At 36.0% G+C, this 26,793-nt stretch overlaps 3 protein-coding genes across 4 annotated transcripts in view; 2 read left to right on the forward strand and 1 right to left on the reverse strand.

Moving 5' to 3' along the window:
• The window catches only part of LOC126973411 (uncharacterized), a 139,271-nt gene that overhangs the window by 11,212 nt on the left and 101,266 nt on the right, over positions 1-26,793 (forward strand). Inside the window, exons 7-8 of the mRNA XM_050820674.1 lie at positions 18,613-18,692; positions 19,966-20,112. Of these exons, the coding sequence (XP_050676631.1) occupies positions 18,613-18,692; positions 19,966-20,093 (208 nt within the window). The 3' untranslated portion in view covers positions 20,094-20,112. The remainder of the gene's footprint in view (positions 1-18,612; positions 18,693-19,965; positions 20,113-26,793) is intronic.
• On the forward strand, positions 23-2,365 carry LOC126973403 (uncharacterized). The gene is made up of 2 exons (XM_050820663.1): positions 23-468; positions 1,427-2,365. The coding sequence occupies exons 1-2, from the start codon at positions 167-169 to the stop codon at positions 2,304-2,306; spliced, it is 1,182 nt and encodes a 393-aa protein (XP_050676620.1). The 5' UTR covers positions 23-166; the 3' UTR covers positions 2,307-2,365.
• On the reverse strand, positions 22,509-24,829 carry LOC126973396 (uncharacterized). 2 transcript variants are annotated; one of them, XM_050820651.1, is made up of 2 exons: positions 24,588-24,829; positions 22,509-23,754 (listed from the first exon to the last, which is right to left on the reverse strand). In XM_050820651.1, exons 1-2 carry the CDS (start codon positions 24,594-24,596, stop codon positions 22,564-22,566), a joined length of 1,200 nt encoding a protein of 399 aa, XP_050676608.1. In that variant the 5' UTR covers positions 24,597-24,829; the 3' UTR covers positions 22,509-22,563. The 2 variants fall into 2 exon arrangements, with proteins under 2 accessions (XP_050676608.1, XP_050676607.1); XM_050820650.1 differs by having other exon boundaries at positions 22,509-23,759.

A 26,793-nucleotide genomic window follows, 5' to 3' on the forward strand; every position in this document is an offset into this window, starting at 1 on the left:
CGAGATTAGTATACTTTAGTTATTTTCATAGTATTAGAGCCTGTCCAGATGAAGCGTTTTACGCGCGAGTTCACTCGCGCGTTTTGATTTGTATTGCGTCCAGATGCGGCGTATCACGCGCGTTCTCGCGCGCATGTGTTGGAGACGGATTTGAGCAGTTATAAACATGGACTCGGATACAGCGGTTGTGTTGTGGCTTGCATACCGTCGATGGAGACGTCGTAAACAAAGAGAAAGTCGACGATTTAACGTACATCCCATTCTACGTGATAGAATGACGCATAGTATGTTTATAACTTTATACCCAAAACTCAGAGAACATAGTGAAAAGTTTTTCAACTACTTTCGGATGTCAATAGCATCGTTTGATAATTTACTAGAAATTATCAAAGAAGATTTGTCTCCATGTCAAAATTATATGGTACGGGATACTGTTTCTGCAGAAGAAAAACTCGTGATTACTTTGAGGTAATATTTTTTATTGCTTTAGTAATACCTTAAGTAACAATTATAAGCCCAATTAACAAAAATAAAGAATTTAAACAAAATTAACAAAAATTAGGAATCATCATTCTTATATAATATAGGTAGGTACTTAAGATTTAATTTAATTATCGTATAGTTCCATTAATTCAGATTCATTGGAATCTTGTGTAGATGCCGGTGAAGGGTGTTTGTAGCTAGACGTCGTTGGTGGTCGTGACGCAGTGCAATAACCTCGATTGTAAGTCGAAAAGGTTTCAGGTGGAAACGAAGATGTTGAAGGGTCTGTTGTGGTATATCCTGTTTCTCCAAAATAATATCTCTGTCCACGTTGTGTCATTCCTGTTTGGTAATGATATTGTGTCGAAGGTTGGTAGTCGGAACGAGCTGCTGCAGGTCTAAGACACAGAGCTTGTTGAGCTTGAAGTACTTTCATTAATTCAATTTTTGTTTGAAGTCTGTTTTCCTCTGGTACTTTAAGAAGCTCTTTGTGTAAGGACAAACAAAATAGTTTGTCATCATCTGACTCTATTTGGTTTGTTGCCTGTGGCTGATTCCCAGATGCTAAATTTGTTTTTATGATTGAGAGGAATTCTTCGTCAGCCGCATTTAGTTTTTTCTTCTTTTTTGCCTGACTACGTGGAGGTCTCATCACATCTTCCCCATCGCCAGAAAACTCCTGTTCTTCAGTTGCAACACACGCGGTGTTGATGTTGCTCTCAGTTATTTTATTCCGTGTCGATCTTTCGAGAAACATCAAACGTTCAAAATAAATATATTTGGCTTTGCCGGAGGCTCCTGATCCAGACGGTGTGGTTTTCTTCTTCTTCATTTCTCTCACAAAGCCATCACGCAACCCTTTCCACTTCTTCTGCAATAAAGTACCTGTAAATAATAAAAAGATCGAAATAAAATAATAATAATTATTTTACTTTGTTTTCAGATATTTGGCCACAGGATGTTATTTTGCGGATCTGCATTATGCCTACAGATTAGGAAAGTCTACAGTTATCGAAATAGTACAGAAAACCTGTTACATCATGTGGAACAAACTGCTAAACATAGTAATGAGACAACCAACGAAAGCTAAATGGAAAGAAATTTCGAAACAATTTCAAAAATACACAAATTTTCCAAACTGCATCGGTGCCATTGACGGCAAGCATATCCGTATTATAAAACCTAACGATTCTGGGTCTCTTTACTATAACTATAAGAGTTATTTTTCAACTGTTTTGTTGGCCGTATGTGATGCAAATTATTGTTTTATTGCAGTGGACATAGGCGCATATGGAAAAAGTAATGACTCCACAATTTTTAAAGACTCTATTTTATATAAAAAACTTGTCGAGAAAACTTTAGATATTCCAGATCCAAAGCCAATATCGCAAACAGATGCAACCCCCTTACCTCATGTCATAGTAGGAGATGAGGCGTTTAGTCTGTCTGAAAATATAATGCGCCCTTACTGCGGTAGATCTCTAACAACCAAAAAAAAAATTTTCAACTATCGCTTATCCAGGGCCCGGCGTTACATTGAATGTTGCTTTGGCATCTTGGTAAATAAATGGAGAATATTTCATAGACCGTTGAATGTGGATATAGAATTTGCAATAAACATAATTAAGGCTTGTTGTGTTCTCCATAACTACGTAAGGTTAAGGGATGGCTATAGGTATGATCACACTCTCTACGAAACATCTCTGAATAATTTGAACAATGAGGCAGTGAGGCCTAATGCGAGATCATTGAATATAAGAGATAGATTTGCTGATTATTTTGTAAACGAAGACAAACTCCCTTGGCAAGATAAAATGATATAGTTTAACAATGTAAAATCTATGCAAATAATAATATTATTTAATAAAGTATTATTTACTTACCTAAAGTTTTTTTTTTCTCTTCGGAATCACCAACTTCACAAAAAATTTCCACTATTTCTTCCCAGTTCCTACGTTTAATGGTTCTATTAGAATAATCTGATGATTCCATGTCCCATAGAGCTACCCTTTTCTCAATTTCGTCGATAAAAAGTTCCGTGTCAAAGTTATCACGCTCCATTTTGAACCAAATACGTCCACTCGCCACGGACACGCGCGTAGTACTGGACGCAGCACAGGCCCCCGAGTACCTCGACTCGCGCGGCGCTCGCGCATGGGACGCGCGAGTCGAGAGTCCCGCTCATTGCACGCGTTTTACGCGCGAGTGAGGAAACGCGCGTAGGCATCTGGACGGGATGTACGTAGCTCTAGTACCTCGGTTACGCGCGAGTGTCAACGCGCGAGTGAACTCGCGCGTAAAACGCTTCATCTGGACAGGCTCTTATGTCCTATGGTATATTGTTATGGGGCAGTGCGGCCGATATTAATACTATCTTTGTGCTGCAGAAGAGGGCTATTCGCGCGATTTATAACCTAGGTCCTAAAGAATCATTAAGAGAAAAACTTAAAGAAATAAACATTTTGACTGTTGCTTCTCAATACATTTTTGATAATGTTTTGTATGTTCATAAGCACATTGAGGAATTTTCTAGAAACTGTGACATTCATAATGTTAACACGAGGAACAAACATAAACTTGTTATGCCTACTACTCGGTTGGGTCGAGTAAGTCTTTTGTTGCGCGATGTATATGCTTCTACAATATGACCCCAGAAAATGTACAAAACAAATGTGTTACGAAATTTAAAAGAATTATTAAAAAACGTTTGTGTGGGAAAGGTTATTATAGCATAAACGATTTTCTTAATGACACCACGGACTGGGATTATAGCGAACACCCTCAAGCTCTTTAATTATGAATTTTTATTGTACCATATTACATTGTAATCCATATTTTATTTAAAAAAAAAGCCCGCTGAGTTTCTTGCGCCCATTCTTCTCAGGTCTGAGGCAGTATCTTTTGAATGGGTGGTAGATTTTGACGTGCAATAAGTGATTATAATTCCTATTTTGAATGTGATAAACAAAAATAATATGCAAACATTGCTTTTTATTTCTCTCACCCAATTACCTCAATTACTCATACCAACACTACTAAATCCTATCGTTTATGTTCTATGTTGTGGCAAAATTAAATAACTAACTCTACGCGCAATTTCAACATGGTAAAAAATTGCAATACCTACATTAAAAAGTAGAGTTAGTTATTTAATTGCGTCACAACATTAAAAATTAATTTTATAATTTCGAGCTTATATATATAGTTATTTTCGGGGCCAATCTCAAGATGGCGCTAGATTTTAAATAGACTGCTCATAATGCGTAGAGAGGAGCTCAAGAAAGTTAGCCCCCCAGATTTTTTTATTTTTTAATTGTTTTTTTTATTACATCGTTAGTTCGCGATTTGTTCTTGATTGTTCTCTATAAACATTTGTTTGTTCTCGATTTATTTATTAAAAAAAAATGCAATTCATTAAAATTGGTTAGGTTATGTTAGAACAGTTAAAACAACGCATGAGCCGAGCGTAGCCTGCCGCGGCAGCGGCCGGCGAGTGCCAGAACCAAATAGTAGGCGTTTCCCCCCCTTAACAGGGGGCGGGGGCTAACTAAAGGGTATGTTTTTAATTGTTTTTAAATATACAACAAAAGAACAAACAATTATTTATAGCGAATAATTAAGAACAAACTACGAACTAACGATATGCTATATTGAAAATTCAAAAATAGAAAATATTTTTTTTTGGGGGGCTAAGTTTGATGACCCGTAGAGAGGGCTCTCTTTTCCCTATACATTATTATACTCTTTGCAACTGTTGTAGCTCGACTGGCTTGCTGATCGTTCGTGTTTAACACGTTAGTAGGTAACCCGATTGACAACTTACTGAACAAAGAGGAGGTTATGTTGTCAGGAGGCAGATTAGAGAGAACCAACATTGTCTATGGAATTAAAGTACTTTACTTTATAGACTTATGGTTTTAATATTTGTAACATGAGCTATATTATCTGTACGGTACTTGCTGATTTTTATTAGGAATCATGAGGGTAGTTGTACGTGCTCCAATATCCGATGACACAAGTCGCGCTTGGGTTGACAAGCGGACAGAGACAATTGATCTTTGCTCGGGCGTGGTCGATAGCACTACATATGTAAACCGTGTTTACCCTGAGTAACCAGTGATCATCAAGTCTAGTGTTGACGTTCAGTACTAGTGTCTACATACAAAACTTTGAAAGCTTGCGATCGCCAGTGACGTTCACCTGGAACACCAGAGTCAGGACCGTTGGAGCTGCTGCGCCGCCGCCACCTGAGTGACGTGGGAGTGTTCAAAGGTTAGTGGATTGCATTTACTTCTTTCCTCATGATTCTTGGTTGATTGCAAGTGCCTACATAAATTCATTTATTTAAAGAGCCAAAACCGATTATAGGAAACCTTAATACAGTCCCACATATTATTCCTGAGCCCGAACATTGGTCCTTCGAGCCGGATATTGGCCTACGTAGTCGGATTTTGGTCATTTCATTCTTATAGGTCCTTCGAATACTTTGATTTAACTTTAATATTACTATTTAATCGGTCTAGTTACAGATAAATCTTAATTCTTTTGTTACAAGTACATACTTTAGTCTACCTACACATACGTAATTCATTTCGTTGATAAACTTACTTATTTGTAACATTAATACTTAGCAAAATCCTTAATAATTAATACTTATACTAAATAATATTAACTTGGTACCTACGTAATATTGTAACTGCGTCGCTTAAAATGGCGACCCGCAGGAAAGTTGAAGTCGAAGGAGACGAACAAGATATTCGTCACAGAGTTTGTACTCATAATGTAGTTAAGCAAAGACTATTCTCTCAGGTTCAAAAACTATACGATACTTCTTTGAAAATATGTTCGAATCCTGAATCTGTAGACATCGACATGTTTTTACTTCGTGCCTCTGAAATTAATTCTATTCGCGAGAAATATGAAAAGGTTACAATTAATATATTTGAACTAGAAGTTTTGTTAAATCCTAAAATACAGTTTAATTCTAGTGAATTAGATAGTTTTGATGATTTATTCTTCCAAATCAAAAGTTGTGTTAAAAACCTTGACTCAAAAACAGAAAATAACTCGTCAGATAATTCATCTAAAACCGAAATAAATAGTCGTCCTAGGTTACCTAAACTTGAGTTAATCTCCTTTGACGGAAACATAGAAAACTTCACAACCTTTTATGAGACATTTTGCTCCTTAGTTCATAACCAAAAAGGCATATCAAACATTGATAAGTTTCACTATTTGTTGTCATGTGTTAAGGGTTCTGCCCTCAGTGTTATTAAAAGTGTACCAATTACATCATCGAACTATGATGTGGTATGGAAAGCCCTACTTGATAAGTACCAAGATCAACGTATGCTGGCTAGTAAATACCTTGATAAAATGTTAACTTTTCCACCCATTTTAAAAGAATCTCCTTTAAGTCTAAATAATTTTATTGAAATCTTTGAAAATTCCTACAAGGCAATTTGGTCACTTAATATACCTAACCTTCATAGTTACGTCATCTGCCATATTGCGTTAAAATCACTTGATCAAAATACTCGCAAATTATTTGAGCAAAGCATTGATCAAACAACAATTCCTTGTTATGAAAACTTAATATCCTTTGTGCAAAATCATGTTAAAGTATTGGAACATTCACAAACGTATACTTCAAATATAATTATACAAAATAATGGCACACAACGTAACAAACAACATTTGAATTTAAACACTAATAATAATAAAAACTTAACTTCACGTAAAAATTATACTCAAACAACGAACAACAAAAACAAATTGAATAATTATGCATGTCTTCACTGTAACGAAAATCATATGATTTTTAGGTGTACAAAGTTTCGTAAACTGACACCAACACAGCGTATTAGCCGTGCTAATACTTTAGGGATTTGTCATAATTGTTTAAAACTAAATCATACAGCTGATGAGTGCCGCAGCGAGTTTCGATGTTACACTTGCGGACAAACGCACCATGCTTTGTTACATGTCGATTATAACAGCAGTGCACCCGCGGCCGCCGGCCGGCACCCTCTCCCTGCGCCGCCCGCGCCTGTTGACGCGTCAATCATGCACTCGCGAAATGACAACTGCCACTCATCGTTATCAGATAGCAAACAATATTCCGTTATATTAGGTACGGCTATAGTTAACGTTGTTGATGTTTTCGGTAAGGAGCAGCCGTGTCGTGTGTTAATCGACTCAGGCGCACAATCTAACTTTATTACTATAAATTGTTTAGAACGGTTAGGTTTAAGACGTTATAAATGTCCTTACAATATTTATGGCTTATCGGGTGAAAATGTAAAAACGTATGGTATGACGACATGTACATTAAAACCTAGGTATAACTGTGATCCGGTATTCACAATAGATGCCGTAATCCTTTCAAAAATAACTTCTGATTTACCCACTTCTAATATTTCAGAAAATATTGTTAAAAAATATAATAATTTAGTTTTAGCGGATCCTTTCTTTTACAGACGTTCTGTAATTGATATTATTTTATCGGGAGACGTTTTTCCACACATTTATGATGGAAATCGAATCGTATTCGGTCCCTCCCTTCCGTGTGCGTTGAGTAGCGTATTTGGGTACGTAATTACAGGGAGACTTGAAGTACCGTGTGCTTCAAATAATTTAAGCGTTTCTATGACTTCAAACTTAGTGTCGTACACTAAGGACGATGACGTCATCGATACTTGTCTTCGGCGATTCTGGGAGATTGAAGCCTCACCGTGCGAGGTACCTCCAGATCCCCTAGAACAAGAAGCGGAAAATATATATTCATCGCGTACGTATCACGACGCAACTGGCAGGTACGTGTGCCCGCTGTTGCTGCGTGAGCGCCGCGCGCCGCTGGGAGACTCCCGCGCCGCCGCCGAGCGCCGCCTGCTGCAGTTGGAGCGCCGCCTCGCCCGGGACGATGGTCTCCGCGACCAGTACGTAGCCTTCATGCGCGAGTACCAGCAGCTGGGTCACATGGAGCCGTACACCGGGGACGAGCCCAGTCAATACCTTATTCCGCATCATCCAGTGGTTCGCACCGCCAGCACAACTACACCGGTTCGAGTCGTTTTCGATGGCTCAGCTCAAACTTCGAATGGAGTTTCGTTAAATGACAACCTTTTAATCGGCAAAAAATTACAGCAAGATCTTTTAAAAATAATAATCAATTTTAGACTTTATGACATTTGTTTTACGGCTGATATTACAAAAATGTACAGATGCGTTCTAACAGACCCCTCTGAGCGTAAATACCAACACATTTTATGGAGGGAGTCACCTAATGAGCCCATACAAATATTTGAATTAAAAACAAATACATACGGTTTACGTAGTGCACCGTTCATAGCTGTGCGTACGTTACGTCAGCTGGCACACGACGAGGCGAAGCGACACCCGCGAGCAGCGAGCTTGCTGCTGCACGGGTTTTACGTCGACGATCTTCTGGGATCTACACCCACGCTGCAAGACGCTTGCACGTTGCAAGATGACGTTATCGACATATTGCAGCGCGGTGGGTTCACACTCCGGAAGTGGGCGAGCAACTCACCTGAGCTTCTCGCTCGGGTTGGAGTTGACCAGTGCGCGTCTATAAACTTTGATGAGGATTCTGCGTCTTCTTTAAAAATCCTTGGATTAAAGTGGGATCCAAAAGACGATTGTTTCTCGTTTCAATATAATTTAAAAGATAATATTTTCACTAAACGTTCAGTATTAAAATTATTAGCAAGCATTTTTGACCCTGTAGGTTTTCTAGCACCGTGTGTTTTCTTGGCTACATGCCTCCTGCAGGATATATGGAAACTTAGCAAAGGCTGGGATGAACCCCTGCCGTCTGATCTTTGTGAGAGATGGAAAACGTTTATTTCATCTTTGTCAACCTTATCTGAGCTCCGCATTGAGCGTCATTTATTAATAACGGACTTTTCTGACGTTCAGATAGTTGCGTTTTGTGATGCCTCGACGCGCGGGTATGCGGCTTGTCTGTACGTTCGTAGCGTAGACAAGAATAACGCTGTTAAAACTAGGCTGCTCACTTGTAAAACTAAGGTAGCTCCAATTAAACCTCTTTCAATCCCACGATTAGAGTTGATGGGATGTGTTTTATTATCAAAATTAATATTATTTTTAAAACAAAACCATAACAATTTTAATTACAAAACCATAGCTCTGACAGACTCTAGTGTCGTACTTGCATGGTTGCAAACGCCACCTTACAAATTAAAAACGTTTGTTAGCAATCGTGTTGCCCAAATAATCGAAGCAGTGCCGTCAAACTGTTGGTATCACGTTAGTAGCGACGAGAATGTGGCGGACGTGTGCTCGCGCGGTACAGCACCCGCGGCCCTCCTCGCCGACCAACAGCTCTGGCTGCATGGACCAGAATGGCTCACGAGAGACTTTCAACAGTGGCCGATTACCACATTTTATGTTAGGGACGACACTGATATTTTAGAGTTAAAATCAAATACGGAGAGTTTTAATTTGTTGAGTAATAAAGAACCGTCGGATCATGAATTGTCTTTAAAATTTTCAACTTTTAATAAATTGCAGCGCGTCACCGCTTGGTGCTTGCGATTCATTAACAACTCACGTAATAAAAATTGTGATAGATATTTTAAAACTTTGACAACTATTGAATTAAATTCTGCACATAACCTTATAATTAAATTAACTCAAAAACAATTTTATTCCAACGAAATTAATTCACTTAAAAATAATACGTTAATAATTCAAACCTTGAAAAGTTTATCTCCATTCTTGGACGAAGCAGGGTTCCTCAGGGTGGGGGGTAGAATCTCACAGGCAAGTCTACTTTTTAGTCGTAAACATCCCTTGCTTTTACCTAAACGTAGTCACATTACAACTTTGATTATTGAACATTTCCATCGTAATTATTTACATGTAGGGCCTCGTACGTTACAAGGTATAATTAGTCAGAGGTACTGGATCGTATCCGCTCGTAGTGTCATACGCTCCGTTCTCTCACGTTGCGTCACGTGCTTCAAGTGTAGTCCACGGTTGGCTCAGCCGAGTATGGGGACGTTACCTAAGCCTCGGTTAGAACCCAATAAGGTTTTTCATCACGTTGGTGTTGACCTTGGTGGACCCTTTAACGTAAAAGAGCACAAGAGGCGTAACGCTAAGTTATACAAAGTATATCTTTGTTTGTTCGTCTGCTTTTCCACAAAAGCAGTTCACCTTGACGTCCTCACTGATCTGTCATCGGATTGCTTCTTAGCCTGTCTAGACAGGTTTACCGCTCGTCGTGGCTTGTGCTCAAGTTTATACTCAGATTGCGGTACAAATTTTGTAGCAGCAAACAAGCACTTACAAGACGTCGTTAAATTTCTTAGTAATAACGGAGTAAAAACTTCTATTTCTGATGGCTGTTCAGCTCGAGGTATTACATGGAAGTTCAACCCTCCAAGCGCCCCCAGTATGGGAGGTCTTTGGGAAGCCGGCATAAAGTCGGCGAAATATCATTTATTGCGTGTCGCAGGTGACAAGTCCCTCACGTTTGAGGAATTGTCAACACTTTTTTGCAAAGTTGAAGCCGTGATGAATTCACGACCGCTTTGCTCTCTTTCAGATAACCCAAACGAGTTTGAAGTTTTAACAGCTGGACATTTTTTGATTGGCCAGAGCCTGCTCGCAGTGCCTGAGCACAATTTAGAGGATGTTCCTATGAATTTATTGTCTAGGTGGCAATATGTTCAAAAATGTTCACAATCATTTTGGAAACTTTGGTCACATGATTACTTACACACATTACAACAACGGTCAAAATGGCATGTATCCCCACCTAATTTGAAGGTTGGTGACCTCGTTTTAATTAAATTGGATTTAACTCGCCCTTTGCAATGGCCATTAGGTAGAGTCATTGAAACGTTTCCTGGTCCTGACGGCGACGTTCGCGTAGTCAGTGTCCGGACAGTTAATATTTGTTTTAAGCGGCCAGTTAATAAGTTATGTCCGTTACCATTTAGTCATTAAATATTTAAAACTTAACATTTGTAATGTTAGGTATTGTTGTTACATAAATAGGTTAAGTTTATTTGGTATTCATAGTCATAATTTACTTTTTATAATTCTTATTATCTTACTAATTACATAAGTTTTTTTTTATACTTTTTTATATAGAGTTAGATGACTCTAATTTTATTAAATACATAAATAAACACTTTAATTTTCCTTTACCTGGAAATCATTACAATGATTTCGGTGGGGGGTATGTACGGTACTTGCTGATTTTTATTAGGAATCATGAGGGTAGTTGTCTGTGCTCCGCTATCCGATGACACAAGTCGCGCTTGGGTTGACAAGCGGACAGAGACAATTGATCTTTGCTCGGGCGTGGTCGATAGCACTACATATGTAAACCGTGTTTACCCTGAGTAACCAGTGATCATCAAGTCTAGTGTTGACGTTCAGTACTAGTGTCTACATACAAAACTTTGAAAGCTTGCGATCGCCAGTGACGTTCACCTGGAACACCAGAGTCAGGACCGTTGGAGCTGCTGCGCCGCCGCCACCTGAGTGACGTGGGAGTGTTCAAAGGTTAGTGGATTGCATTTACTTCTTTCCTCATGATTCTTGGTTGATTGCAAGTGCCTACATAAATTCATTTATTTAAAGAGCCAAAACCGATTATAGGAAACCTTAATACAGTCCCACATATTATTCCTGAGCCCGAACATTATCTGTGTATGCTGCTCAGATAAGGTCAAATGATTAATTACACCGCAACATTGCTTATAAACACTAAGATGGAGCCTTAGTGAATAAATATATTTGTTTAGATTAAGGATTGGTCTCCGCTGTGCTCCAACTGATACCGCAGGCGTAGTCGCAAAGTGCGGCAACTAATACTACGACCAAGTGGGCGTACTCGACCCAGTCTCGAACAAAGTGTGACGTTGACGTGCTACATGTTGCACTAAGTAGCTATTTAATTTATTATCTATCTAAGCACGTTTATGACGACCTGTACAGCCGAGTGCTTAGCGATCCTACCTACTAAGCTTAGAAGTCGAGTGTTCGAATCCCGGTAGGTGCAAGCATTTATATGATGAATAGGGATGTTTGTTTCCGAGTCATGGATGTTTAAATGTATTTATGTATGTTTATATGAATTTATGTATGTTTAAGTAAGTATGTTGTATTAAATATATCGTCTTATAACACAGGCTATATATGCTTAAGGGGCGTCTACGACCAAAAAGCCGCGCTAGCCGTTTTTTAGGCAGTTTTTTGGAGCTGTCTACTTCTTATTTAAAAGAAATATCAACTAATAAAAAATATATTCAATTTCTACGTAATCTGGACTCCATTATTGTTGTTTTCTTTTTTTTATAAAGAAGTACTTTTTTAATTAATCTCCTTACAACGAAACCAGAGAAATAATGATTGATATCGTGCGTCTCCTCGTGAAAAAAAATTCTAAAATTTGGGCGTATTCACTACTGTAACTCATGCGCCGGGGATCGGGATTCAGTCTACCGCAAGGTCTCGAGGGTGGAACCTGTGCTGTTTGTTACCGCGTCGGCTATCGCACTTGCTCACTCACGAGTCACGTGACACGTCACATTATTTGAAGATAATAACATTAGCTTATTGTGTTTGATATTTACGTTTGTTCAGTTTATAGCTTTTTTGTGTTAGCATAGACCTATTGTGTTATTATTGCGAAAGGACGCTTTCTGTGTGAAAGAACTATTGAGTATTGCGAAAAGACGCTACTGTTTTTTAAACACTCAAAATGCCAAAATGCAAGAAAATTGTGCGACAAGAACGTGCAAAAGTAGCAAAGATGATTGAAGCTCGGTAAGCTGTTTTTTAGTCATATTCGAAATAACATTGAAATTATGTGTAAATAATGTGTATTGAAATAATGTATCGTATATTTTTAAATACATAGGTACTTTATTTAGAATATGTTTTTTAAGTATTAAAGTATTGTAATAATTTATTTATCATTATATATATTATAATACAATAATAAATAGAAACAAAGCAATTTATTTATCAGTCAATTTTATTTTCTAGCCGGGCTAAAAGAAATAGACAAAATAGTGACGAAACGCCAACCACTTCTAAAGATGCTCAACAAAATTACTTTGATATCAGGTATGTATCTAACTACTATAAACATACTAAGTACTTCTCTAAGATATGAATAATTAGTAAAGTGATAATATCTCATCATTGTCATTTAATATTTATTTGTATAAACAAATAAAAATGAATCTTTGCACAAATCTTCGATCATGCGTGTGCCATAGAGTTATGAAACTACAGACCTGAACATACATACATAAAATGATTCGGTTCCTACGTGGTTCAGCACTTGTTATGTAACTATTTTTGTGTGTAAATGATAGAGATTTATTGTATTTTAAAGTAAATTATCTTTTTTAGGTTAAAAGATAACCAAAGTGATGAACAACCACCAATAATGGATATTTCTAATATACAACCTATGGAAATAAGCAATAATGAGTAAGTATTTTATAATCCTTTTCTCTATATCTTAATTATTTACAAATGATTATCAAATTACGTTGAAATATATATATATATATATATATATATATATATATATATAAATTTAATTGAAATTGTGAAAGTATTAACTAGTCGGGTGCTGCAGAGCTGGAATACTTCAGAAAAAAATACTCGTATTTGCATAAAAAATACTTTGAACTTCCAAATATTTTTTTTTGTCGCAGAAACGATTGTGCTCCTTATTTATGTTTTTCTGTGCAAGTATTTTCAACTCTGGAAGCCGAAGGCGCCGGGCATTTTTAATTTTGCAATATCATCGTATTTAATATTATCATCACTATGCTAATCACCCGAACCTAAAAAGTATATCATCATTATGCAAAATTTTTCTTTTACAGTTTACGAGAGGACTTTGCAGGAGACTTCACGGAAACTGAAATCACTGAAGAAACCAATAAAAACATTGTAGAGGTAAGTTTCTGATACCTTCCACATTGAAGAGGTAAGTTTCTGATACCTTCCTCGTGTGTTTCAAACTTGAATAAAAGTTAGAAAAGGTAGTTTCTATTTGAAAAACATTTTCAGATAAAAATATAGATTGTTTTTTGAGTAAGTACATACTAAATACGTTTTTTTTTTATTTTAGTTTCAAATTTCGTATGAAAAGGAAGCAGAAACTAACGAAACAATAATACACAGAAGAATTATTGATGTCAGCCACTTCCTTTCCGAATTAAAACGTATTTCAAACCATGGACCACTTGGATGCAGCTTCACAGAACTTGACCTCATATCTGAAACCCTAATTGGTCTACAGTCAAAATTCACATTTAAATGTCGGTTTTGCAATCTAAAGTTTGTCATAAATGGAGACAATTGCAGTGAAAACTATCTAAATATTAATACGTGCGCTGTCGCAGGTACTATTGCAGTAGGTGCGGGGCATTCACAGCTGGATGAACTTATGTCAGCAATCAATCTCCCGTTGTTATCTGAAAAGACGTATTCAGAGAACCATGAACTTATTAGTAGGAAATGGGAAGATGTTTTATTAGAATCTATGAGTCAGGCTGCAGAAAGAGAAAAGCAATTCGTAATTTCTAACGGCAGGGTGAACAAAGATGGAATTCCCATAATAGATGTCATTGCTGATGGTTTCTGGTCTAAACGTAGTTATAAAAAGAATTATAATGCTCTTTCGGGCGCAGCTGCCATAATTGGCAAACATACAGGAGAAATTCTGTTTTAAGGCATAAAAAATAAATATTGCTTCATCTGTGCCCGTGCAGAAAACAAAAATGGCGATCCGTCAGAACACAAATGTTTAAAAAATTACAGTAGTCCATCCACAAACATGGAGAGTGAAATAATTGCAGAAGGATTTAAAGAATCTATAAGAATGTACAATTTGATTTACGGAAAACTCATATCCGATGGTGATGCCAGCACCTACTCCAAAATATTACAGGCTCGCCCCTATCCTGACCTGACTGTTGAAAACATAGAGTGCCGTAACCACATCTTAAGGAATTTTTGCAATAAATTACAAGCACTTGCTACAGACACTAAATATAACATAAAATACCGAAAATTCATAACAAAAAGAGCTATACTACGAACAAGATCTACTATTTGCAAATTAATTAAAAAACATAAGTGTAACTCTGATGTTCAACTTCTGTTTGACGACTTATTAATTAGTCACCTCCATGGTTTCGGGGATCACACTAAGTGCCGATCATACTTCTGTAATAAAATCGGCCAAATGGACCTGCCAAATGATTTCATTTTAAGCCTAAAAAACTCGTATCAAACTAGATGTCACGCCGCTGCCGTAGCTTTTAATGAAAAAAAATCAATTTCTCTGCTATACAAAACAATAAGTAAAGGAGACAGCCCTCAAGGAAAAATAAAACAGCTAGAAAGCAAGAGAATAAACAAAAATGCGAAAAACAAGATAAATAGGAAACCAAAAAAACGAGCCTTATTCTTAAAGAAATCGAAAGACCACAATTATGGTCAAGACTGCACAAGACCAGACATGCCGATCGATGTTTTTAATAAAATTAAAGAAAACTTTATGTTAAATCTTAAGAAAACTGACGAGGAAAGAAGTTTAATCGAAAGTTCAACCGTTTTACAAAGTGATGAAAATGCAGCGAGTGGCTAGAGTTGCGTAGGTCGTTATTAACCGCATCCAACTTTGGAAAAGTTGTCACGCGGCGAAACGACACAAGTTGTCATAACATTGTAAGAGACCTATTGTACAAAACCAATATTGACCATGTATCGTCAATTAAACATGGCAAAGACAACGAAAACATTGCCATCAAGCTATTAGAAAGGCAAGAAAAAATTAAAATTGAAACTTGTGGACTTTTTATTGACGAAGAGTTGCCATTTTTAGGAGCCACTCCGGATGGCTTATTTAGCGACGATACTATTGTAGAAATAAAATGCCCGATAACGGCATTCAAATTGGTTTTTAAAAAAAGGAAAATGACCTTTTGGAAATACACAAAAAAAGGGCTGGACATAAATAAAAACCACCAATGGTACTATCAAGTGCAGGGGCAACTACACGTTACTAAACGACTAAAGTGCTTATTTGCAGTTTGGTCAAATGAGAACTCTCCGCTAAAAACGGAATACATCGATAGAGATGATGAATTTTGGAACGAGAAAATGAAAGATAAGCTTACGTCGTTTTATATAGATTGTTTGTTGCCAGAATTGGTGGACCCCCGCTACAATCGAGGTATGAACATACGAAATCCTTCATACATTGAAGAGGCAATGAAGAACAAACAAAAATTTAAAGAAAGAAGATACAGATACAATTGAAGGTGACGAACCTTCCGACGTAAATATGCCTACACCGACATGTACTCGTTATTTAGATTTTGGGGATATGTAATCCCGAAATGTTAGGAACGAAGTTCCAACTCACGTATATATTATATACGTATTATTACATATTATTACGTATATATTTTCTCAAAGAAAAATTTAAAGAAATAAATATTATGACTGTTATTATCATTGTCAGTACATTTATGAAAATTTAATATACGTTAACAAAATACTTAATAGTGATTTTCATTATTATAACACTAGAAATAAGGGATTGCTTGTAACTAATTCTAGTAGGCTTCATATGATACATAATAGCTTTAAGGTTAATATACACTTCTATAATAATGTCCCAGCCACTGTTCAGGCATTATCTATAAATAAATTTAAATGTCTTATAAAAAATGGCTCTGTCGTAAATCCTATTACTCTACTGCTGAATGTCTAAATGATCGGACAGCCTGGGACTAGATTGTGATTATTTTATAGCGATAGAAATGTACAATATTGTATATTTTTATTGAAAAGAGCGCAAAAAAAAAGAATGCTGGGAGAGTTTCTTGCGCCGCTTCTTCTCTCTCAGAGCGCCATTTGTTTCCGAAGCAGTAGTAGTATTTAGTAGTTATTAGAAATAACATCAAAAAGAATTCTAAAGGAATCAATTTTAAGAAAATAAATGCTTTTTATGCCTTTATAACTTAGAAACAAAAACAAAATGTCCGCAGCCGCCACCTTGGATTCACATTTTACTAAATTACAATGGGGCCCCAAATTGAAGGATTGGGGAACAGACTTAGTTCTGCAGCATACGCGGTTAAAAAGATTAAAAAAGCTAATTTAATTTTACCCTAAAATGATTAGATACCTACTTTGTAAAATAATAAATGATAATAAAATTGACTTTGTTTTTTATATTTTATTTTTCTACTTTTTATGGTCTGAATAACAGGAAACTCACCTACAATCTAAAAAGTAAACACCGCACAGTGTTTATTATAGATCACCATGAATACTTGTACACGGCTAACATATCAAACTATACAAATCCATCATAAGCTTACCTCTTATTGTTTCAAAATGATATACAATGCAAGATCATCTTATACTGGAAAATCATTTTATATGTAGCTTGCTTGATATGTAGCCGTGTGTACCTGAATAAACGTTGAAAGTATTCATGAACGTAAGTAGAATCACTGAATTCATGACTCAAAATTAGTAACACTTTTCTTTCTTAGAAATAAATATTTTTTATAGTGAATGCCGTGTCTGCGGATTCTAAGGTCTATGAATTTACTTGATTCGTAAATTGTTCGCCAGATGACGCTCTAGTAATGTTTTACGAAGTATTGTAGAGGTAAGGTGCGGTAAAGAGGGAACGAATGCTCAAGGTTATTACCTCAGTGAAGGGCCTTAACTAGGGGCAAGATAATATGTGTAAAAAGTGTGTCAATATTATTATTATAACACTAGAAACAATAACTAATAATTAATTGGTTTTCGAGCTTCCTATTAGTGTCATTTTAATCGTCGAGATGTACAGAACTATAACTATGTAAGTATGATTTTTGTGTTAATTTATACTTTCCTTTACGATATTGTGAGAACAACAAAGAAGGTGTGTCATTTAGCCATATAGCCGAATGGTTAGTGACCCTGACTACTAAGCTAGAGGTCCCGGGTTCGAATCCCGGTAGGTGCATTCATTTATATGATGAATATGGATGTTTGTTTCCGAGTCATGGATGTTTATATGTATTTATGTATGTTTAAGTAAGTATATTGTATTAAATATATCGTTGTCTAGTTTGGGGCAAGATAATTTGTGTATAAGTGTGTCAATATTATTATTATTTACATAGCGTAATAGAGAAACACTCTCCTCATTAATTTAAAATGTGCATGTGTGCTACATTTACAGATGTGTTAGTAAGTGAAGCGTGTAGTATTTTGGTTTTAACTATGACAAAATATATTGATAAACGGCGTATATGACGCCGTTTATCAATATATTTTGCACGTATACAATATTTTACTATCTAACAACAATTTTTTTTAATTAAAATAATCTTTAGAAAATAGTGTGTTCACTGCGTATATAAAATATTATAAATAATAATATATAAATAAGAATCAGTATTTACCTGTGATTGTATTGACTGTATTTCTTATCCTATTTATTATCCAATAAAACATCGAACAATAACGATAAAAACACTAAAATTAAAAAGCGGTCCAATTTGACAGGAGACTAATGGACACTAAATTGTTTCAAAACGGTTTCACGGTCCATCTATTCAGACTCTTTCTCACACATAGGTTTTTGTGTAAGAATAGTTATCTGACTCTCACACAGGGTTCGTATATTACGCTATTGCTGTTTACAAATCACAGATACGCTTTATTATTATCCATTGTTTAAATCTAGGAGTATAAAAAGTTGAAAAAAAAATACTTCAAAGCAGACGAATACTACTTAGCTTGAAAAAGCGAATAAAATACTTACTTTTGAAGGTTTTTTACTCAGATAATTTATACGCCTAGATAGAGGCTCTTGCTAGACAACCGATGAAAACAGGCCAGGTTTATTACTTTTATGGGCGTGACAAGCTATGTCTTAAACTCGCGATTTGCATGTCACTTTGTGTTAGTGTGCGTGCATTACTCAAAATATAAGTTAACTGTGAACCTCAATTTTTTCGACGATTTCGCAGCTGTCGTTGTCTATCTAGACGTATAAACTGAGCTAGTGTTTTTTATTTTCAGAACCGTCATTCTTTTGGCCAACATTTTTATTTCGAGTCAACTGCTAGAGGGCACCACTGAGCAAGCAACCACAGCAAATGGTAAGATTCCATTCGCCAATCTTCATTATATCATATTATAGCGCTCTACAAAGCGCAGGTCCGGCCTCACATGGAGTATTGCTGTCATCTCTGGTCTGGCGCACCCCAGTATCAGTTCGATCCATTTGACCGCGTGCAACGCAGAGCAGCTCAAATTGTCGAGGGCCTAGCGGTCTGTGAACGGCTGGATCACTTCGCGTTGCGTAGAGACGTCGCTTCATTGTGTGTCTTCTACCGCATTTATCACGGGGAGTGTTCCGAAGAGCTGTTCAACCTGATTCCTGCCGCCGAATTTCACCTTCGCACGACACGCCACAAGTTCCACAATATCATTCCCACCATCTGGATGTGTGGCGGTCCTCCACAGTGCGGTTTTCAAGGAGCTTTCTTCCTCGTACTTTGAAGCTGTGGAATGAGCTTCCTTGTGCGGTGTTTCCGGAACGATACGACATGGGTACCTTCAAGAAAAGCGCGCACACCTTCCTTAAAGGCCGGCAACGCTCTTGTGATTCCTCTGGTGTTGCAAGAGAGTGTGGGCGGCGGTGATCACTTAACACCAGGTGACCCGTACGCTCGTTTGTCCTCCTATTCCATAAAAAAAAAACAAATAAAGAACTTAATGCAGGGTACATAGTTCGAAATAATAAATGGTATTCTTACCTACGTTGCAACACCGATTTCGTTCATTATATTTTTTATCTTTAACTATTATAATGAAATTATCCTCGACAAACGATCTCGTAATCAAGATTGTAGGACGACAAATCACTTCAACTGTCAAAATTAGTCATGTTAGGGTCGGTAGAGTAAAATACCACAGTAATGCAAAATAACTATTATCTCTACTTTTCACGTGACGAGACGAAATAAATATGCAACCATGTTAGTATCAAATATCAATGGACACGTTGAGATAAGACGTGAAAATGCGTAGAGATAATTTATTCGTGGTGCGTAGAGATAATTTAATCTTAGCCCGGCTGATTTTAAATGATCACCGCGCCCCAACATTCTCTTGCAACACCTGCAAATCGCATGTGCGTTGCCGACCTTTAAGGCAGGTGTACCCACTTCTTTTAAGGTACCCATGTCGTATCGTCCTGGAAACACTGCGCTAGGAAATTACTTAATTAAAACCTATTAAATAAATACTGCGACGTGTTAGGTCCTTATCAGAATCCTTCAGATTACTGGGCGTTAAACAACTCGAGTGTTACTTTAACTTGCTTTCGGAATAAAACTCACTTTTTCACAAATGTCTCCATTGTTCCAGTTACTATCTCGTGTGTTACGGGGATGGGTGACAGTGGAACTTGCGTTAGTCGCGAACATTGCGACTATGGCACGAGAGCCATAGACTACACTTTGTACGCACGGTCCTCATTTAAAAAGTATGATTGAAATGAAAAATATCACTTAGGTAGGTCCCTAGATTAAGAATTGGTCTCCGCTACGCTCCGACTTGACACCGCACTACCTAAAATCTATATAATATTTTTTATCACGGCAACTATTAGATGCTTGTGTGCGTGGCATCTTGACACTCAATGTCAGCTTTCAAATTTTGTAATATACGCTTCGTGTTATTTTACTCTGAAATTAATAAAATACTTACTGATGATATGTGATCCTAGTTGCTTTCGTATTTCTTGTATTATTATTATCTATACAAAGTTTTACTACGCAACCCGATATTTAAGTTTCGCTCAAAACAGTAACAAATGCAGTATTTACTGCATCTACCATCTGATAGAAGTGATTATGCGAGCAATTAACTATCTATACCTATTAGATTTTGTTGTTATCAATATAAATAAAAATCCCTGAAGACAGGATCGATCAGGCACCACAAGCAGCGCCGTTGACGAGCAAGACCAGTCTGAGGCTCCTTTGCACAGGATCCCGGCTAGATTATAGGAACCTCAACGCCTGTTTCGACCGTGAAGCAGTAATGTGTAAGCATTTTTGTTTCAGTCTGAAGGGCGCCTTAGCTAGTAAATTAATAGGCAAATTAGACTTAACATCTTATGTCTCAAGGTGACGAGCGCAATTGTAGTGCCGCTTAGAATTTTTGGATTAATCAAGAACCCTGTGCGGCACTGCATTGTACTGGGCAGGGCGTATCAATTACTATCGGCTGCACGTCCTCCTTGTCATAAAAAAAGACGCGGGGACCAGCCATCCCTTCCCTTCACAGCACCTGAGAATATTTTCGCCCACTCAACTTTCTAACATATTCACGATTCAAACAGGCGTGTCACACGACACTTTAGGAATAAAAATACGCACGGGAACCTGGAGGCAGTCATTTGGTCGGTTGTCAACCACTCACAGCGACGGATGTGCGCGTATTCCAGCCATACTGCTTTTTTTAATTTTCTTTATTTACTTAACTGCATTGAAATCGAAATTGAGTTTAACCCAAACTCTAGTCCAATATAACCCTTCCACTATCTTCCTCATGTATGTTAGAGTTAAAAAAAAATATTATTGACAATGTAAACTAAAGAGTAGGTTGTAGATAAACACTTTTCATTTCACCAGTTCCCGCTGGTTCCTTTGCACAGGATGCCGGCTAGAGTATGGGTACCACAATGGCGCCTATTTCTGCCGTGAAGCAGTAATGTGTAAGCATTACTGTGTTTCGGTCTGAAGGGCGCCGTAGCTAGTGAAATTACTGGGCAAATGAGACTTAACATCTTACGTAGCCATCAGCTGAACGTCCTGCTTGTCTAGTCTCCTATATTCATAAAAAAATGTAAATACATATAAAAGATCTTTGTTTACAATACAAGACGTTATGCGACAGACTTGCTATCTAAAATTCTAATATTTAGCTATAAACGAATACATCAACCAATAGCGTGTATTTTTTCTGGATCTCACTCTCTCTCTCCCTTTTCTTGAACCAAAACGTCTCACATTATCGGGTCTCTAATATTATTATTATTGCATTTCATATGTTTAATTTTTACCCTCATGCGCGCAAAGAAGCATTACTTCAAAAAATCATTACACTTTACCTGAATAGGTAAGTAAATAAGTACCAAATACTTTCTTCTGTAAACATCAATATTAAATTGTAGTGTGTGAAATCAAATCATTGTATTGAGAATACACTGCAGCTGTGTTCCGAGTGCTGATGTATCTAAAAAGGGGGCAGCAGAAGTAGCTATATCTTTGAATGGTGTTGAAATTCTGTGCTACTATTTTTTATTCTGTGGCTTTAACTCATTAATATAATATATTGACACACTTTTTACACAAATTATCTTGCTCCAAATTAAGCACATATAGCCTGTGTTATGGGTTGCAAGACAACAATATATTTAATACAATACTTATACTTACTTAAACATACATAAATACATTAAAACATCCATGAAACTATCCATCTCGGAAACAAACATCCATATTCATCATATAAATGCTTGCACCCACCGGGATTCGAAACCGGGACCTGTAGCTTAGTAGGTAGGATCGCTAACCACTCGGCTATACAGGTAGTATTAAGTGCAACTGCTTTGCTCCATATCAATTATAATTAACAAATCTACAACAGTCAGATAAATCAACTATTAGTAGTATACAGGTATTAAATAGATCATTTTAACCGTCTTTATAATAAAAAAAATAAAAAATAATGTTGTATCTTTATTGTAATATAACTACTGAAGATATTATGAAACCATACATTTTTTAAATTACTGTAGGTAAATAAGTTCTTAATATTTGCAATTCAAAAGAAGATAAATGAGTTTCTTGGCAGATCTTCTCATTTAGCTTATCATATCCAATGTAAATAAAACAAAAACAAAAAGAAAAAAAACATCATATCATTTCTTAAGCACAAAATTTAAAACTAAACCGATTAACAAGGAAAGTGGCACCACCAGGAATCAGCCAATTCAATCATTGGCAACTCAACCCCACATTTCAAACATGTCCAAGGTTTTTCCGATGCATGCTCTTGAAAGTGATCATTCAACAATTGAATAATATGCCTCCCTGTAAATGTTGCATCACACATAATACATTTCACATTTACTTCGCTTGATGTCATTCCGCCCAAGTCACAGTCACCGACAAACATTTCAATAGTAGGTGTTATTATTTCTTCCAGTTGAACATCATACTTCTTGTCTACTGCATCACTGTCTGCATTATCTACATACAAATATCTTTTGTAGGCATATTGACTTAGGGTCCGTTTGTAGTATGCAGGTACAGCAAGTTTTTCTTCAAAACCAATCTCATTCACTATAAAATCAATTATACGACTACTTTCACCGGCATCAGGTTGTCCTAACATGGAGGCTATTCTTTTTAATTTTTTTGTCACTACATTTGTATCTACCGTTTTTTTGTGTCTTCTGTCAGACTTTATCTGTAATTGTAAGCTAGATTCTTTTGGAGAGGGTGATTGCACACCTAATACTTTATTCACTAATGTATGCTTCAGTTTATGTTTGGTTTCTCTAGAGTAATATAAAATCATGTCATGTTTTACTTTCACCCTTACTTGTATCTGTACATTCCACCAATTAAGAATTGCGTCTAATGGCAATATATATGATTTTATAGTTTTCTCCTGTTTGTTGCCATTGAATAACATGGAATTCTTTGGGTGCCTGAGAACGAGATTATTGAGCTGAGACCTGTTCGCTTCAATCACTAGAGTAACATCACTGTGCTTTTCCTTGTTATCATCTAAATTTGTTATATTTACGTCATCCTCTACAGGCTTCGTTGCCATTTGCGTGGTTGTATCGACAATTGGTTTCAAATAAGACTTAAAATCCTCATATTTTGAATTCAACAACATTTCTATGGCATTCTGATTATTCTCTTTTTTATATTCATTTATGGCTCGGTCAAATGTGTCCCATTGAGGCCAGTCTTTGAGGAATCTCTTCATAACTGATATATAAATGTCAATTTCAACTGGCTGTAGATTTTTAACATTGATATTAAATTCAATGTTTAGTAAGTGTAAGATTTGCTCATTTGTAAATACAGCTCTTTCATTGTCTATTAATCTTCTGAATAGAGATATAATTGGCTTTTCTGGAATAAAATTTAATATCTTAAGACAGAATGAACATAATGTAGTTATATATAAGTACAATTAGATATAATTAATAATGGTAATAGAGACACAAAAGCAAGGAGAAGAATCTTTACTTATAGAAAAGCATGGGATGGGGTTAAGAAATACCAATGGGCAGTGTGTCATACACATGGTTCAGGAAAATAACTCAATTATCATTCAAAAACAAAACAACAATAATAACTTGGAAGTGAGCAGAGAAAGTAGACAACAACTAAATAGACATAATATGGCTATATATAATAAGTTCAGTGTTGTTCAAATCATTAATTTATTCAACTTTTATACTATTCCCAGAATATGGGCTGCCTATGAATATAATATGACTATTTGGAAGAAAGACAGATTGGATACACTTTATTTACTCTCTCTGAAACCAAATCTATAGCTACTTTACTAATTTTCAGAAAAGTTAGTACACCTAGTGTATAGCGACTGACATTTACTAGGTTGTACTTGTATTATGGCATTGTAGTGGTGGCTGTGAGTGATAAAACAGTAATCATAGCTTAGATATTAAGTTCATAGAATTTTAGAGGATTAACCGGCTGATAATTTTAATACGTGTCATTATACCAACATTCTATTTATTATTACAGGGATATTTTTAAAGCAAAGCTTGTTTAACAACTGTTCTTAGAATATTTTGTCTATATTTTACATGTTTCCTCTATTCTTGGAGTTAATTCAAACAAAACAAAGTTGTAGGCCTAAGAAAAGCGTGTTTAATAAATAAAATATTTATTGATTCTTTGGTCTCCGCTATTGTGTTTTGTAAATAATACCTGGTTCATTCGTCCCTGCTATTGATTGCCTTTGTTCTTCTTCTTCTCCATCTGATGTGATATCGACCACTTCACTATTGAAATTCATTTTTCAATATACCCGAATAGTGATTACTAGTTACAACTTTGTCATGATTCCTGCTTTAAATTTATTAAATATATAACACAGGTATCGATCTACAAAACTAGTTAAAGTAATTCAGGGGTGGGACAGACGCGCGAAGTGATGTTTTCAGAAGACTGTAGTGCCATCTGTTAGTTGGCCCGAAAATGAAAGCTTTGTCAGCTGTCACTAAATTTGAAACCTTTAAACTTTTCTTTATTTGTGTCACTGCCGGGCTACAACCAATAACATCAATTAATATAAATGTCAAATATCTAACTTGTAACGTAATACCTTCGTAGCATTATAGATCGTAGAAATATAAATCGTGCATATAATCTGTAATAAGCGTATGCCGAACGATTCGTTCTTAAAAGAACATATTTATTTTATATACCGTTATATTATATCTGATAAGAACCATTTCATATTGCTGTACATCAAGTCTAATAGAATCATGTAGATAACCACAGTAGTCATCTCATCGAAGTACAAGCATCGTCACGGTCTCTCGAAGACCGCAGATATAATCATATAATATCAGTAAGCTTTAGTATTGGTGTGTAATTTCTAAGCTTGCAAATATTTTGTAACAATAATTGTTATTGGTTAACCAGTTTTAAGGATTTTGTATATATACCGAGTAACTGAAATAAATTATATATTCCTCACATTCTTCATACTACTCAAGCAGTCGTTTTATTCAATCTCCAAACGCTCCGACACCAAAAATACATAGAGGACTTTTTGCTGTGTGAATGCATTCAATGGAGCGCTGTCATTGCTTACATAAGTTACTCTATGTTACTTACCGTTGTGTTGCGACTTCACCTGAGTCGACTGACAGGGCCGATAAGGCTGATACAAATTACAAAACGTCAAAAGGTATTGTCATTGCTCAATAGAATTTTTCATTCTCGAATCTCGTTAATTACGTACATAATTTGTAGATAAGATTTTTATATCCTATTTCGTTAAGGTACTTATATTAAAAAAAAATGATTTTTCGTCGTCTTTACATCACAAATTAGTTTCCTCGCCTGTACCTTAGGTACACTATGTCTTCACCGAAAATGGGGTGAAAAATTTATATCGTATATTGATTTCCTCGGCAGACGCCACTGTATCCTCATATCTGAAATACAATCTTCAATTAAAAATTTAAAAAAATACATTATCTGCAAATATGTTTCGAAAATAAAAACAAAACGAAAATGAAATATTTAAACATTGCAATATCTTGCCCATTTATCATAAAGTTAAGCATATGCTATTGAGCCAATACTTTTTTAATGAAAAAATAAGATTTCAAAAGATAGAACATCCTATACAAACAAGAGCCATAACTCAGAACCGGTTGTCGATTCTCCGGGCCTGCAACGTGTACGGCGAACGAACTGCCGATTACCTAATATGTACCTCGCTTGCTAAGTGAGCTGCCCTTCAGTCAGCGGCAAAATTTAAATACTAAAAACATTAATTATAGAATAAAGGATTACCTATTACATAAATTATAGCAGCTAAGAGAATATGAACCTGCTAAGTCATATTTATAAGTTATATTTATTCGTTTTTAAGTCTTTTAAAATATTTTCACTGTGTTCATTTAATTTATAGCATAAGTTGTTGTTGAGTTGTGACGTATTATTAAGTGTTATTAGCATTAGTTGTAAACCTTTATGGTTTTTTTAGATGCTAATTTGACCTAGTTTTATATCGGTATATGTAATATGATAAATAAAAAAAAAAATAGTCAAAAGGATTTAAAAAATCACTTATCCTTCACTTATCACTTTTCTAGTGGTTATAGTTCTTCGGAAGTACAATCTCTCACGGATATAATTATCAAACTCTAGAATGCATAGTGTCGACCCTCAAGTGTTGTTTATGAATAGGTTTTCTGTATGTACCCTGTGCTTTCGAGGGCACTGTGAGAATAGTAACGTTTGTGAATACGGGTGTAATTCAGTTATTTTGCGAACGAAAATTTGAATACGACAGCTGTTTGTTCGGAATATTAACCTCAAATTGGCGAAACTATACGTACCTTTACATTTCATTATTGTGAATTTTGTTGCGAATTTCCTTGAAATGCCTTCAAGA

This window comes from Leptidea sinapis, chromosome 29 (genome assembly GCF_905404315.1).
Source record: "Leptidea sinapis chromosome 29, ilLepSina1.1, whole genome shotgun sequence".
In the NCBI taxonomy this organism is placed as follows: domain Eukaryota; kingdom Metazoa; phylum Arthropoda; class Insecta; order Lepidoptera; family Pieridae; genus Leptidea; species Leptidea sinapis.

What these genes read in the sequence shown, in the direction of transcription:
- LOC126973396 (XM_050820650.1), bottom strand. Translation starts at nt 24,675, where the DNA reads ATGAATTTCAATAGTGAAGTGGTCGATATCACATCAGATGGAGAAGAA. An exon ending in AGCAGGGACGAATGAACCAG is followed by an intron (nt 23,760 to 24,587) that starts GTATTATTTACA and finishes ATTTTATTCCAG; the next exon opens with AAAAGCCAATTATATCTCTA.
- LOC126973403 (XM_050820663.1), top strand. Translation starts at nt 167, where the DNA reads ATGGACTCGGATACAGCGGTTGTGTTGTGGCTTGCATACCGTCGATGG. An exon ending in AAACTCGTGATTACTTTGAG is followed by an intron (nt 469 to 1,426) that starts GTAATATTTTTT and finishes CTTTGTTTTCAG; the next exon opens with ATATTTGGCCACAGGATGTT.